This window comes from Acipenser ruthenus, chromosome 8 (assembly GCF_902713425.1).
Source record: "Acipenser ruthenus chromosome 8, fAciRut3.2 maternal haplotype, whole genome shotgun sequence".
NCBI classification, from domain to species: Eukaryota; Metazoa; Chordata; class Actinopteri; order Acipenseriformes; family Acipenseridae; genus Acipenser; species Acipenser ruthenus.
In genome coordinates, this window is record NC_081196.1 from 34,081,103 (window position 1) to 34,095,174 (window position 14,072).

At 37.8% G+C, this 14,072-nt stretch overlaps 1 protein-coding gene across 2 annotated transcripts in view; it reads left to right on the forward strand.

Moving 5' to 3' along the window:
* Positions 1–13,540, forward strand: part of LOC117407157 (proto-oncogene tyrosine-protein kinase ROS-like) — a 124,411-nt gene extending 110,871 nt beyond the window's left edge. For both annotated transcript variants that reach the window (XM_034922726.2, XM_034922727.2), the window contains exon 44: positions 8,543–13,540. In XM_034922726.2, coding sequence (XP_034778617.2) covers positions 8,543–8,934 — 392 coding nt within the window. In that variant the 3' untranslated portion in view covers positions 8,935–13,540. The remainder of the gene's footprint in view (positions 1–8,542) is intronic.
* Positions 13,541–14,072: the final 532 nt, after the last annotated feature.

A 14,072-nucleotide genomic window follows, 5' to 3' on the forward strand; every position in this document is an offset into this window, starting at 1 on the left:
TCCCATCCCCACCCTTTACCTCTGGAAACAGGCCCACAGATAATATTTATTTGCTGTCCCATTAGTTGCCTATCCTTTGCAGACTTAAAATAAATGGTGGTGGTGTTGTGAATTTACATTCCACTTTTGTTTGCTTTCTCCTCTGGAAAACATACAGCCAGATTGACAGACTGCCACCCCAGAACACAGTGATCTCATTGTGACTTCGGGAAGCTTGTGGCACAAGTACAGTCAGATGATTGAAAAGCACAACATGCCAAACAGATGTAGAAGCTGTGTTCTCAAGTGGAGCTGGGGCTTTTGCTGCCAGATACTTAGCCTATGAAACAGGTGTAGAGTGCCCACTAATTTCTTATGAGAGTGGAGAACTATTTCAGCAATGCACATGGCAGATCTGTTATTCTAGCCTTTGGCTGAAAGATCACTCCTCATTACTTAATGTAAGGGTAAAAGGCAGCATTCATAAACTGCTGGGAATGCGTGATTGCAACAGAAGTTTGAACGTGTAGGCATTACTGTGAGCTTGGAAAGGAGGAGTTACCCAACCCCCTCCCCCTCCAGTCTTATCAGCCCTCAAATTATTGGGCACTTAGCTGGTGTATGTTCTGACTGGTTGGCAGGCAAGCAACCAGAAACATTTTATGAGCTGAATTTGCAAGAAGGGAGCTCTTGCAGACAGTCTCGTGTTAGCAGAGGGTTTTGGAATGTCTGTGAAAGGAATGATCCATATCATTTGGAGTCCAGATAAGCCAGCAATCTTTTAGCCCTCTGTCCTGTCTCCACTTCATTTCCAGGGGACAGAGTTTGAAATTAAGTGGAGATATACTTAGAATAGAGGGAAGGAGACACTTATTCACATAGTGTGGTGAGGAATGGGCTACCTACTGTAGGCATGAGGCAGAATCACTTGGATCTTTTAAGACCCAACTTGACAAAGATCTGAGATCAATCAGCTACTAGGAACCGGACAAGCTATCTGGGCCGAATGGCCTCCTTACCTCACCCACCCCTATAATTGTCATAAAAAGGATTAAGAACACTTAGAATTCAGTGTAGCTGCTGATACTGTAAAATTCTGCTTTTATGTTTGTCTTTTAGAAAGCTGCACTTAAAAACTCCTTCAGTTCCACTGTGTTTTGATGCACCTTCATGTATATACTTATTTATTAATTTACTTAAGTGTTATGTAAATACATATATACCATTTTTACTATTTTTTAGGTAGAGACAACTGCATATTTCACTAAAGGCTTTTCTGAAATAAATTACTAGTTGTTTATTGTGGTTCAACTCAGAAAAAAAAAAACTAGGCATAAAGTTATATATTTGAGACAGACTTGCTTTTGGGGGTCCTCTTTCACAAGTTTCTGCTTCAACCAGGATTTTGATATACATTTTAAACCACCACTGATACAACTGCCAACAGCTGTTAATACTTCAGATAATCTGTAGCAATTACTCTGTGCACATCCTTGATCTAGCACAGGGGCTTTAAGAAGTACATTATTTTATTAGGAACAGGTTGAAACAAACCCAGACAAGGACCTTTATATTTCATTTTGAAATACATGTATATGAAATTATGCAATGTTATATTCATACTGTGTGCCTCATGTATACTGCTTGCCTTATGAGTAATACTGTTCTTTGAAACTGTTGCTTGTAAAGAATCTTGTTTGCAAATAATACCACATTTGAAATAAAGCCTTGAAGAACAGAAGTCCTAAGGAATACAGTATCAGCCCTGCGCTTTACCAACAAGAGAGAGACAGAGATGGGGTTAGTTGCAGCTGCAGACTACCCCACCACTGCTGGCTGTCACTGCCTGCAGAGTGTGCAGGTTCCATGGCTGTGAGAGACCTCATGGTCCATCAGAGTGTCACTCCCCAACCACACTCCCGGTCATCAAACACAATGACCCTCAAGCCAGTGATTGACACCTGGAAACTGACGCTCTTCACATGTTTCAAGTTCTCTGCAGGGACTGACATTTGCAGCACTAAAGTGCTGAGGGTTGACGCACTTAAGAAACCCAGCAGAATTGGAAAGTGTAGACGCCAGCTTGTAAACTCCTGTTTTAATGCATCTGTTGATATAGATAGACAGGCTCTGGGCTGCTCACTGCCACCTGAGAAGGACCAGCTATCCAGTCACGAGTTACAGTATAATTAATCTAGCCTCTTGGTTAAACAATAAAGTAGAGCCGGATTTGACAGCATACATAAAATAGTTTCTGTTTCTATTAAGTGAGTGAGGAGACGCAGCCTTCCTATTGGAGCATCACGTATGTAAATAGATGTTCATTTTACTGCCTTTCCAGCCTGACCGAGTGCAGATTTCTTTTCCTGGCAGCTCAGAAATCCAGACAGCCAGCTTGAATGAATTGTTCCAGGTTGTCTGAAGGGTAATTGGAAACAAAATCTGTAGGCAGAGCATATATGTAGAAAGCAACTAATGTACGTTCTTCACCTTTTTTTGCACCATGTGACAATAATGTTGTTCAAAAAACATTTTATTTTGCGCCACCCATTTCCAGTAAACAAGTTTACAGTGGTGTGCACAACAGCATGTGTAAGACGAAGGCAATGAACCAAGTCAGGGGGCTGGGGGACTGGGAGCCTTAAATTTAGGGCTCAGGTTTCACTGTATGACCCCTGTGCAAGGCCCTTAATCTCCTTGTACTGCAGTTCCACCCAGCTTAACATGAAAGCTTAACACAGCTCGCATGCTGCCATCCATGATAGCCACACTTGAAGCCAAATAGAAGTAACCAAAAACAGAACATGTAACCAGAAGCTCACATCAGACCATTGGCCAGAAACTGCAGCCTTGGCAGAAAGTGTCACGGAATGCAGGTGTATTACTAGTAACAATGTTGATTAGGTGATGATTGGGCAAATCATTGTATTTTTAAATATCAAGAGCTGCTGCTATCAGTAAAATAGTAGAACAATTTTCAAAATAAAATAAATATTATTGTACACAGGTCACAATGTGATATATGTGTTATACATGGAATGGAAGTCTTGGGCTGTTGATGTACAATAAAATAAAATAATCATTGGACAATTCTGTTAAAATCTGAAACTTTATTCATACCAACAATACATCACAAATATTCTTCATTATTTCAAGTAGCTGTGTGACATGTATGGTGGTGTATTGTGATACTTGACCCTTCGTGGGACAGTAGAGCTATATAAATGCATATATAAGAATACATTTATTGTACATCACAGCACAGCTGTTTTCTTTAGAAAGGAAGCTTTAAGGGCCTCATTTATGAAATCTGCAGTTAGTGCGCACGTAGTGAGCCTATTCACGATAAATCTAAATTTAGTGCCCCATTTACCAACAGAGAATGCATGAATTTATGTGCACTGTATTTGGCTAATTTACATACCATACCGTGCACGCTACATATATTGTGAGCGTATTCAACATATGCATGGAGTAAAATAGCCAATCAAATAGCACACAGGATCCATTTCCTCACGTACACAGCACACATCATTTTGATTAGAATAGCGAAGCAAAGGCTTGTTAAACTATTTATTTTACTTTGTGTAAAATTTTAAATCAGTAGCAAAAAAGTAGTTGGAGATGTCACGGAAGCGAAAGGTGGAGGAGGAACACAGAAGATTCCAAAATCGTTAGCCAGATGATTAATGAATAATTTTGACGGCATGGCAATATGCCTGCTTTGCAGTTGTGAAAGATTATAACATACAACGTCACTATGACATGCTGCACAAAGCTACGTATTTTGAGTTTACTGGAAATGAAAGAAGCTATGAAGTCAACAAAAGGTTTTTCTGAAAAGTGCTGTGGATGCCATGAACAACACAACCACAGGAAAGGACTATTTTTTTTAACTTCAAGAAGCAAAAGTTCAAAATTATCTTAGAAGAAACTAACTGGAATTACAACACGGGGTGCACCATATATGCCTGGACAAAAGAGTGGACTGGATAGCAGTGCTGGAAAAAAACTATAGAAAGAAATGCTGAAGTACCAATTTTCTTACACTGGATTCTGCATCAACAGGCATTATGTGGAAAAGTTGCAGAATTACAACATTGAGCATTGTTATCAAGTGTGAGAGAAAAGAAGTTCCAAGTGTCCGGACAGAAGAAAGGTACATTTCATAGTGGTACTGTTTCATACCTTGTCAGTATCTTTTTTTTCAGTGCTGATAAAAACATTATATTTTGGAATATAAGTTAAATATTGAGACGTAGCATTATATACACTGACAATTATTTTATTTTATTTTATTTTTTATTTACTTACTGTTTGTAATTTCCATTTAAATAAAATACTCTTCTATTTCCCATTATATTACATTTGTGATGTTGAGTTGTTTTTTTTTTGTCAGTGTTCTAGGAAAGCTGCTTCTAGTTATATCTGCCTATTTCTGTACTATAAAATACATTAAGTAATATGTTGATTAATTGATTGAAACCATGCATGTATACTTATTGATGACTAGGAATCGTGCCGTGGGGGTAATGTGTTTTGAGTAGTATGTTTGAGTATATTGGCATACATACAATTTATATAGATATTTTCATGTACATTATGATGTATAGGCTGTGTGGTCTAGTGGTTTAAACAAGAGGGCTTGTAATCAGGAGGTCCCCGGCTGAAATCCCAGCTCAGCCACTGACTCATTGTGTGACCCTGAGCAAGTCACTTAACCTCCTTGTGCTCTGTCTTTCGGGTGGGACGTTGTTGTAAGTGACTCTGCAGCTGATGCATAGTTCACACACCCTAGTCTCTGTAAGTCACCTTGGATAAAGGCGTCCGCTAAATAAACAAAAATATATACAGTATATGTTGTATATATATATTTTTACGGTGCAGCCCACCAGATGAATGGCCCTTGCTGCCAGATTTTTCCGTTCAAACAAATTTTCATAACCAAGTAATTCAGCAAGATGTATTTATTTTGTGTTAGTGAATCAGTGAATCAAACAAACTAATCTGTTGGATTGATTCACTAAACTGAATGAATCAAACAAGTCGAGTCAGTAAAAAGAATCAAACAGCACATCACTAGTTTTCAGGCCAGAAAAAGAGATTTCAATATCGCGGCTATCAGTGGTTCAAGCCTGGTTCCCATACGCACTAATGAATGATCACTTTAATGCGAGCACTAAAATTAACACACTTTAGGAAATACCATGTGAATACAGCTCATCTCATTATTCTGAGCTGGATGCTCATTTAAATACATTGTCATACATTACCATACACATCACATAATCATGCTAATTACCATAGTATGGCACAATAAAATTAGTGTGCACCATAATATGCCCAGTAATTTGTGTGATAATGAATAAAATTGCAATAGTAAATACGGAAATCATTAATGTTCACAGCAGTATGCAATTATCACACACCATAAAGTTTAGCGCCCTTTCGTAAATGAGGCCTTAAGACTCAATAGTTTTTTAAATGGTTAAAAAATAAAAACAATAACTAAAGGCAACGGTTTGATTAATTTGCTGTGTGTTCCCTTTGTGCTCCTACTATACTGTGCCTTGGTTTCCTTATTCCTTGCCTGCCTGTCTGTATAGGAGTATATGGGGAAGCAGTTCTCCATGCACAAAGGCTCAAATGGACGCAACAATAGCAGCATTTGCATAATTAGTTAATGGGGAAGTGGAGCCATGCTGTGTTCAGAGAAACAGAATGACAATGAGTTTTCTGTGTCCTGGTGGGCACTCACTGTACTTTCACCACTTCGAAGTCACTGCCGTAGCTTTGTAGATATGTGTAAAAAAAACATATAAGGGTTATTTAAATAAACCTGTCACCATTACTGCTAATGGCTGTGCTGGCTGTAATAAAATATTTAGAATGCTGTATTGTCTTTATGGTACCCCTTTGAGTCATAAGTTAGTTTTGCGATGTCAACAGTAACCAATGTCGTAATGCAAGTATTTTTAAAGCATGGCACTGGTTTATAACAAACTCGAAAATGCCGTTTAATTTTATGGTAATAAAGAACAATATATGATCATTTGTGTTGACGTTACGCATAATAAAAAGGCAAGATTCAGTCTGTTGTGCATATTATTTCTAGCTTGAGTTTGAACGTCTAAATAAGATAATTGAACGATAATTTAAAATGTCATTTTTCACCTCCAAATCTCAGTGGCATCACAACTTTATAATAGATGTAGCTGAACAAATTACAATTTATTTCTTTGAGAAGAATTGTGGCAAGATGCCTGCCCTTTTATTATTTATGTATTGTTGTTGTTGTTATTATTATTATTATTATTATTATTATTATTATAAATTGTATTTTTTTGCTGACGGACGAAAGCTGTCCAACATTGTTTGTTGTTCGAGACTGGCGAAAAAGCCGGTCTCATAAAGTGTAGCTGGCGGAGATGTGGTTAAATCCCCATCGCAATAAAGCCTGTGGGAATGTGGCTGGAGCCTTAGTAAGGTCATTGTTTAAATAGGTAATTAAGGCTCCAGCCACAATATAAAAGACCCACTCCGGGCTTAGAGTGGGAGGAGAGTTAGAGGAGTAACTATAGAGAAAGAGAGAGCAAATGCTACTGTATTACAGCGAACAACGGCACTCATTTTTGACAATAATTGTTAGTGTGTGTGTTATTTTGCTTTGGCCAATGTGCCCTTTTCTTTTGGTGCATTTTGTTTAAACTGTTTATTTATTTTTGTTTATTATTAAATACAAGCGCAGCAGCGCCGTTTTGCCCGTACCATCCTGTGTTGTTGTTTCGTTTCCTGGTCTGACATCACCCCCCACACGCACCACTCAAGCCATCCTTTCACAAGAATACATACATGTGAAAAAATATTTAAGAAATGTTTCCCCTGTTCTCAATTTGCATGAAAAGGTGTGTTAATTTAATGTTTTAGTTATGCAGAGTAATCACAGTGTATTAAGTATGTGCTATAAATATGTGTTGTTTTACTTTATCTCCTCACATGCCACAAGCATGGATCAAGCGAGGGCACGAGAGTTTGTGCACTTTACTGCTCTACTGCTCTCATATCTAACATGTTGGACTGGATCAAAGAAAAAACGATTTTAAAGAAATTACAAGAATCTAAAATCGAAATAGGGTCAAATTGAACGACTGCAAATGACGCCCCTGACAATAATGTAATGGTTTTACAAAAATAAACCAAAAAAACCTGACTGTTGTCCAGGAATGCAGGAATCACAAATTTTATGTTGATTGGGAAATAAAAAATGTGCAGATTTCCACACAGTGTCTCAGGTACCAGTGATGTTTAGTCACATGCATTCAGTATCAGTCATCCTATCTGGAACTGGCTTTGTGTCCGACCTTCTTCAGGAGACTTTCTGTAGCAACATTTTCAGAATGAATGACTTGAGAAGCAGCTGCACTGTATTCCTCTGATATTGTTCTGCTGCTTATTAGTACAGTAAGCAAGGTCTGCTTCTCATGTTCTTGTGGCCTAGAAATATTTGATATGTTAACCCTTTTCTGACATACTGCACGTAAAAACTTGCACTCAAACTGCTTTTCCTCAGGGTTCTTGGTTGTATCTGACTTTCTACGAGTTTCAGGTTGTTGTGTGAAAATGTACACAAGTTATTATGGTAACGCCATTGACCCACTTAGAAACTTTCAATCCAGCTGCATCAATCTGAATTACTACCAAGTTTCAGAGTATCTTGTGAAAATGTACTGGTAACGGATCACGGACCATTTACGACACAGTAATGCAAATATGAATGCTCATTGGTATGTATGCATGTTTAGAATAACAGTGCTATAACAAAATATCTTTATAACCTACCACTGCTGCTAGTAATAGATGAAACATTGCTAATTGACCCCAAAACTGTTTGTTTCCATTTTTATGACATCTACAGTCTTTTTCCTTTTGGAATTAAAACAGTGCAAATCTAAGAATAGAGAACCAGGGCTAAATCGTTTGCTAGCATTCTTCAATGACGTGTGCCATGGTGCTGAGAGCTGTAAATCCCAGACTTTAGTGTGTGTTTTCTTGATGGATGTGGCCTGGAAAATGGGGTGCAGCCACTTCAAGGCAGACTCTCTGCAGGAATTCTGGCGACCAGGGCCAATTTTTTTGCCTCACATATTTTCAGTCTTTTTCCATTTCTCCCTAAAGCCACATTAAGCATATGTAAATGCAAGCTCTGGACATTTCAGATTTACATTTTGTATTTCAAAAGGATTTAATCAACAGTTTTAATCAAAATCAGTTTTACTAAAAATAAATTTGTTTCCCGTTGGGGGAAACAGTGTTTTTTTTTTTCAAAGCTATGGTGTCCAAAACTTTGTTTCCTGTTTATTTCAAAATATTCCTGGTTTACCTTTTACTACAGTCTTCCTCTTGCATAGTTTATTCTTCTGTGCATTCTTCATTATCAGAAACCTTGTGGTGTTGGCTTGCCAGTTTCTATACTTTGTGCACGATGACACTCTTAACAGATTTATAAGTGTAGTTGTTACTAATGGGGGACTTACAATAATAAATTAACTTTCCTTTTTTTCAGAGAATGAAAATGAGGAGGAGATCCCAGAAGAGACTCTCTCGGTTGGGGCCGTGCTCACGATGGTAGGAGATGACCTGCACTATGTCACCTACCAGCCCTCAGACCCCGGCTCTCAAAGCACAGGCATCAGCAGCAGTGTCCACGATGGAGACAACCCAGGGGAGACCCATCAGATGGAACATAAGCCGCACACTGCAACCCCAGGGACAAGAAACAACTCCCTACGCAGATTGGCCCAATCCTCTACTCGCTCCTCCTCCAAGTCTGTTACCAAACTGCCCAGCCACAGAGCCAGCCCTGCCCTGAGTGCAGAGGCCAGCCCCGGAGTGGTTTATACCACCGTGGACTGGAGGGACACGAGGGCTGATGAGGGAGTGATGTCTCGCTGCTGACACCACAAACCTAAAACTCAGATAAACTCAGCTAGATATTAGCTGAAAAGTTTGACTACTTGACCTGTTTTATTTACTTACACAAATATGGCCCTAATATAATTCTAATGTAATAGGTTCAGTAGTCAAATGTTGCAACTCCTTTTTTCTTGAAAAACAGCAGCAAACAACTTAAAGATCTCTCAAGCAGTCTCAAGTTATTTGTGTTTCTCAGTTTGTTTTCTTCTTTTAAAAAAACAGGAGTTATGTAAACAGTAAACACTTTGAAAAGTGGCAATAGAATTCAACTAGACAAGACTATCAGTTCAAATCTTCATTTGTCTACTTCACTTCTTAAGTTGTATTATAATGAATTGGATTGAGGTTGGAATGAAGTTGTTTTCCGACAGTTTCAATAAGGAATTTGTCAGGAACAGATTATTGGAATTCAGTATGGAAAGAATAGTTCAGTTCAGATCTGATTACATCTGAATTCCAGCAATTTACTGTTAGCATGTTACTGGAAGAATCTCTTAGTTGTGACTCGTGGTGAACTGTGAAGTCAAAGACACAGCAGTGTGCGGTTAACTGTGATCCTAGATTAGAGCTAGTAGATCAGTGTTGTGCTTGGAGCATCAGGAGCTATGCGTTTAAATTATTGTTATTAGATGTTTTGATGACTAAAATAAGAGTTTGATATCAGTGAATCTGTTCAAGACTGTTGGGCCATATTTTCAAAGAATTGACTCCAGTCTTAAATTAACTCCTGTTTTGTGAAAGGAGAAAAACTCCTATTGTAATGTTATTGGAGCGCTCAACTTGTTCGTTTCTCAGTTTTGCACATTACTGTTGAGTTGTCATCTTTCAAAAACTAGGAGTCAATTAAAAACTGGAGTAAATGCTTTGGAAATATGGCCCTGGGTGTTTTAACAGTCTAGGAAATATTAATGCACAGTAAACTTTATTTAATCCATCAAAAGCAGACTTTAAACATTAAACCTATGTTAATAGTGGCCAATATTTCATACCTTGAGTTAAACTTTTCACCAAAATTAAGTAAAATATATATTTTGTAGTAAAAAGCAGGTCACAAAATGAATATGTGGCTCTGTTTTGCAGGGTGATGTCTGCAGCAGTGTAGGGGCGCTGCCCTAAGGTTTCCTGAGGGCTCCAGGTGCTGGAGATAACCACATTTGTGAACCAGCTCACGTACTGAACACAAACAAAGGATCAAGGAACTCATAGTGTACTAAGAGCAGAATAGAAACCAGAGCGTTTGAGGAGAACAGGTGGATAAGAGGAATGTTTTCTAAACATGTGTGCGCAAGGACGACAACATAATCCTAGCGCCTGGTCAGTCCAATTAGACTAAATCCTTGTTTTGAGTTTCCAATCAGTTTGAGCTTTGCAGAATGTTCTCTATATTTAACTATTACATGCCCATTGCCCATGTATTACTTTATTGTCCTACACATGAAACATCTCGCTCCCTCTCCCTATTAGGGGACTAAGCAGCATTACTTGATAAGATATAATTTCTGTGGATTTTTTTGTACTGTTACAGAAAATATCACTGAGAAACTATTAAGATGCCAGTATATTAGCCTGAGAAATCCCAAGCAGAACTGGATATGGAAAAAGTATGTGTCTGATATGGTAGCACACTTGTACTGTGTATGGTAGCATCTATTCCTACAACTGGTATGTGAAATACTGTGTGAAAATGGTAAGAGTAGTGCCTTCATTTGTTTTTTGAATGTTTTGGGTGTGCACCCACTTGGAGCTCAAACTCATTAGAAGCATGATGATCTCCTGTTTAAGGTACAGATATTTCAGAGTATAACGCGCATCTATTTACATATTTCTGAGGATGACGAAGAGGTTTGTGCGGAATGCATCCAAGCAAGTTATCTATAATTTGTTTTTTAAATGTGGTGCGTTTCCTGTGAACAGGCAACGACATGGGAGCTCATGCACGTTACTGAACTTATGCACATTACTGGGCCCTTTGCTGATGTTTACAAGCAAAGGGTGGGAGTGTTGCATTACATTTAAATTTAGCCTTACTAGTCATTTCAAAGAGGATATTTTTTTAAGCTATACATATCAAAATCTAAAAATCTAAGTGCAACGTAGTTGAACCTGATCTGCTTTTTCATGCGCTGAGGCAGAGTTAGTAACCTACTGTATACTGTGTGTTGCTGGGAACGTGTGATAAACAAACAGGAACAGGAATGACAGAAAGTGTGTGGAATGCATGGGAGCACGTTTTACCTGTGTCTGAAACTTACAGTATAGGGCGTGCTTAACTTAAGTTGTATTGCATTTATTTTCTGCAGTGAATATCTGTCTAGATGGGCTGCAGCTGTATCTATCAAATTACATGTATTACTAGCAGATTTAAAAACACAGCTCTGTACAGTGAACCCCCACCTTGCTACCAGCTCAATTGAAAGAGAGGCTCTGCCTCTATCAGAACGAGCTATCCGTCAAGATAGTTTTAGCTGTGACAAAAGGATTCTACTGCAATAGCCCAAGCTTGTACATATATGTGTCACATGAGGCTCTCTGGACTTTAGATCCAGTGAGCTAAAACAGGGAGGTTAAATGCACCACACAGTTCAAGTGCATGTGTCTGCTGTAATTTATGGTGTTTCTCAGCATTTTCTGTTCCATAACATATAGAATTGTTTCAGTGGTCACTGTGAGCATTCAAGAAGCCCCTGTTTCTTGTCACCCTGGCACATGTAATAGGGCTTCTGGAAGGGGACTGTTGACATCCACAGGCCGTTTTCTTACCAACTGAAAAATCAGCAGCACACATAAACAACCACCACAGGCAGCAGGTGCGCAGAGCTGAACTGCGCACACAAACGCAATCACTCAAGGCAAATTGCTTTATCCTTTCTCATCTTGCACAGGGTCGTAACCACAGGAGTGCCACTACCTCAGAGTGCATCTTCAGCCTTTTTTAATCCACTGCTGAAAGAAGGCCTCCCTATTTGTGAGAAATGCACTGTTACAGCAGTACGCTTGCAGTTCAGCTCAGTGTAGGAGGTGAATGAGAAACTAGGTAAAAAGGTAAAACTTATTAAAATAGATTTATTGCTACAGACTATAAACATAGATTTGTGGGAAGTTAAATAAGTGCCACACCCTTTCTTATTCATTTATTTTGGTTTCAGATCATACATTTGTACCATGTAAGGAGGTCTGTACCTCCAGCCTTAAAGCTGGCCTTCAAGAGTTAGCAGAATACATGGTTTTCAGTTTTTTAATTGAATGTGTTCACTTTGATTTTCAATAATAACCATGATTAACATGGTTGTCTGACACGTGTGTTTTACATATAAAAGGTCTCCCTTCACCATCTGAGGAAGGAATGTAAAACTGCAGTTCAGTGTTTACATGTGGCTGCTTGTTCAAGGTGTCTCTGTTGTATTGAAAAAAGAAAAATGAGCATGAGATGACCGCTTAGACAGTGAAAGTAGCGTTTTATTTAGTTTGAATCATGTTAAATGAAAAAGCTAAATAGAATATCAAATTATCTCAGACACATCTCTGTACACTTCACAGGAAATGTTTGATTCACTGTGCCTTTTCATCAGCTAGAGGCAAATATCAGGTCTCAAATTCTCAAATGATGGCAGACTATGAAACTACCAGGATTCTGCACACAATGAAAACCATCGTGTTGTTTGAGTCTGGTGAAGGACAATCATTGGAAAAGGTCTATGGTAAATCACAGTGGAACTGTAGAACTGTGTTAAACCACTGTGCTATAAGACCTGAATGTGTATGATTTGAAACTGGATTACTCGAAACCCATTTATTTAATTTCAGATCCTTGTCTCATACCAGTTAGATCCAGAGGTTTCAACTACCTGAGCAGTTTTGGAGGATCTGTTTTTAAAGCATAGTAAAGGCGTAGGACTGTCTAATACAGCATAATGAATGCATGGCAAAGGATACATAATTATTGTAAAACCCTAGAGAGGTATGGTAAAGCATATTAAAAAGTATGGCAAATCATGCTTGACTATGTTAATTGCATTGTTTCACCATGGGAAATGTATGGTAAAACTGCAAAATTGCTGCACAAATATACTGTACTGTGGTAACACTATATAAGTGGGGGCATGTGGTGACAAGACAATAAATATATAGCATGTCCAATATTGTCTGTAATATTGGACAGTGTTTTGACTTATCAGAGCAATTATTATTAAAACATCTTTAATCATTTTTGTTCAAGGTAATTATATGGGTATATTTATGCTGAGTGATGACATATATTGTATACTATTTAGCTGCAAGAGCTGGTCTTTAATGCAGCATATAAAAAAGATGAAAACTCTTGCTACTACATTAACATAAAGGGCATATTAGTCTTGTCAATCGGACTAGTTAAAAGTATAAATATGTAATGTATTCAATATGTACTTGTAATCGTTGAGCACTGTGAGCAATAGTTCTGCACAGCACTTTGTAATCTTACAGATTTATAATTTATAATGACTTGTAATTGAATTTCATACTGTTATGTACTTTGTTAAACCTACAGTATTAACACAACTAAACACTTTAGGTGTTGTGATGCTTTTATTAAACCAGTGTGTCAGTTGGATTCTTCTTAAGCATCTTCTGTATTAGAACTAATCTGCTTACTCTAAAATTGGCAGGTATGCATTTAGGATCATGAGTAAATTCCCAATTAACATGTATGAACCGAATTTGAGTTTGTTTCAAATTTTACAGACCCAAGGCTAAATAAAAAAGGATCCTTAGTAAATTCTACGAATACACATCTAGGAGCTGTATTAATGTATTAATGTTTTTAAATACATACATTTTGATGCATACATAATACATACATACATACATACAGTGTACAAAAAGAAAATGAAAGTTGAAAATGTACTTAAATTGTTTTATTATAGAAGTTAAGTTTGTTTTGGATAATATGTCCTTCAACTGGATACATACATACTAACAAAGAATTTGTTGCCAGAATACAAATAATACTAAAAAAAAAGGTAAGCAAGGATGTTTTCATTAAATTGAATAGAAATACATCAAGGGTGTTGGTATTGTAATGTCTGTACCGTGTTAAATATGTATTCGCTGTCAAAACAGCAATGGGAATGAGTTGCATGAGG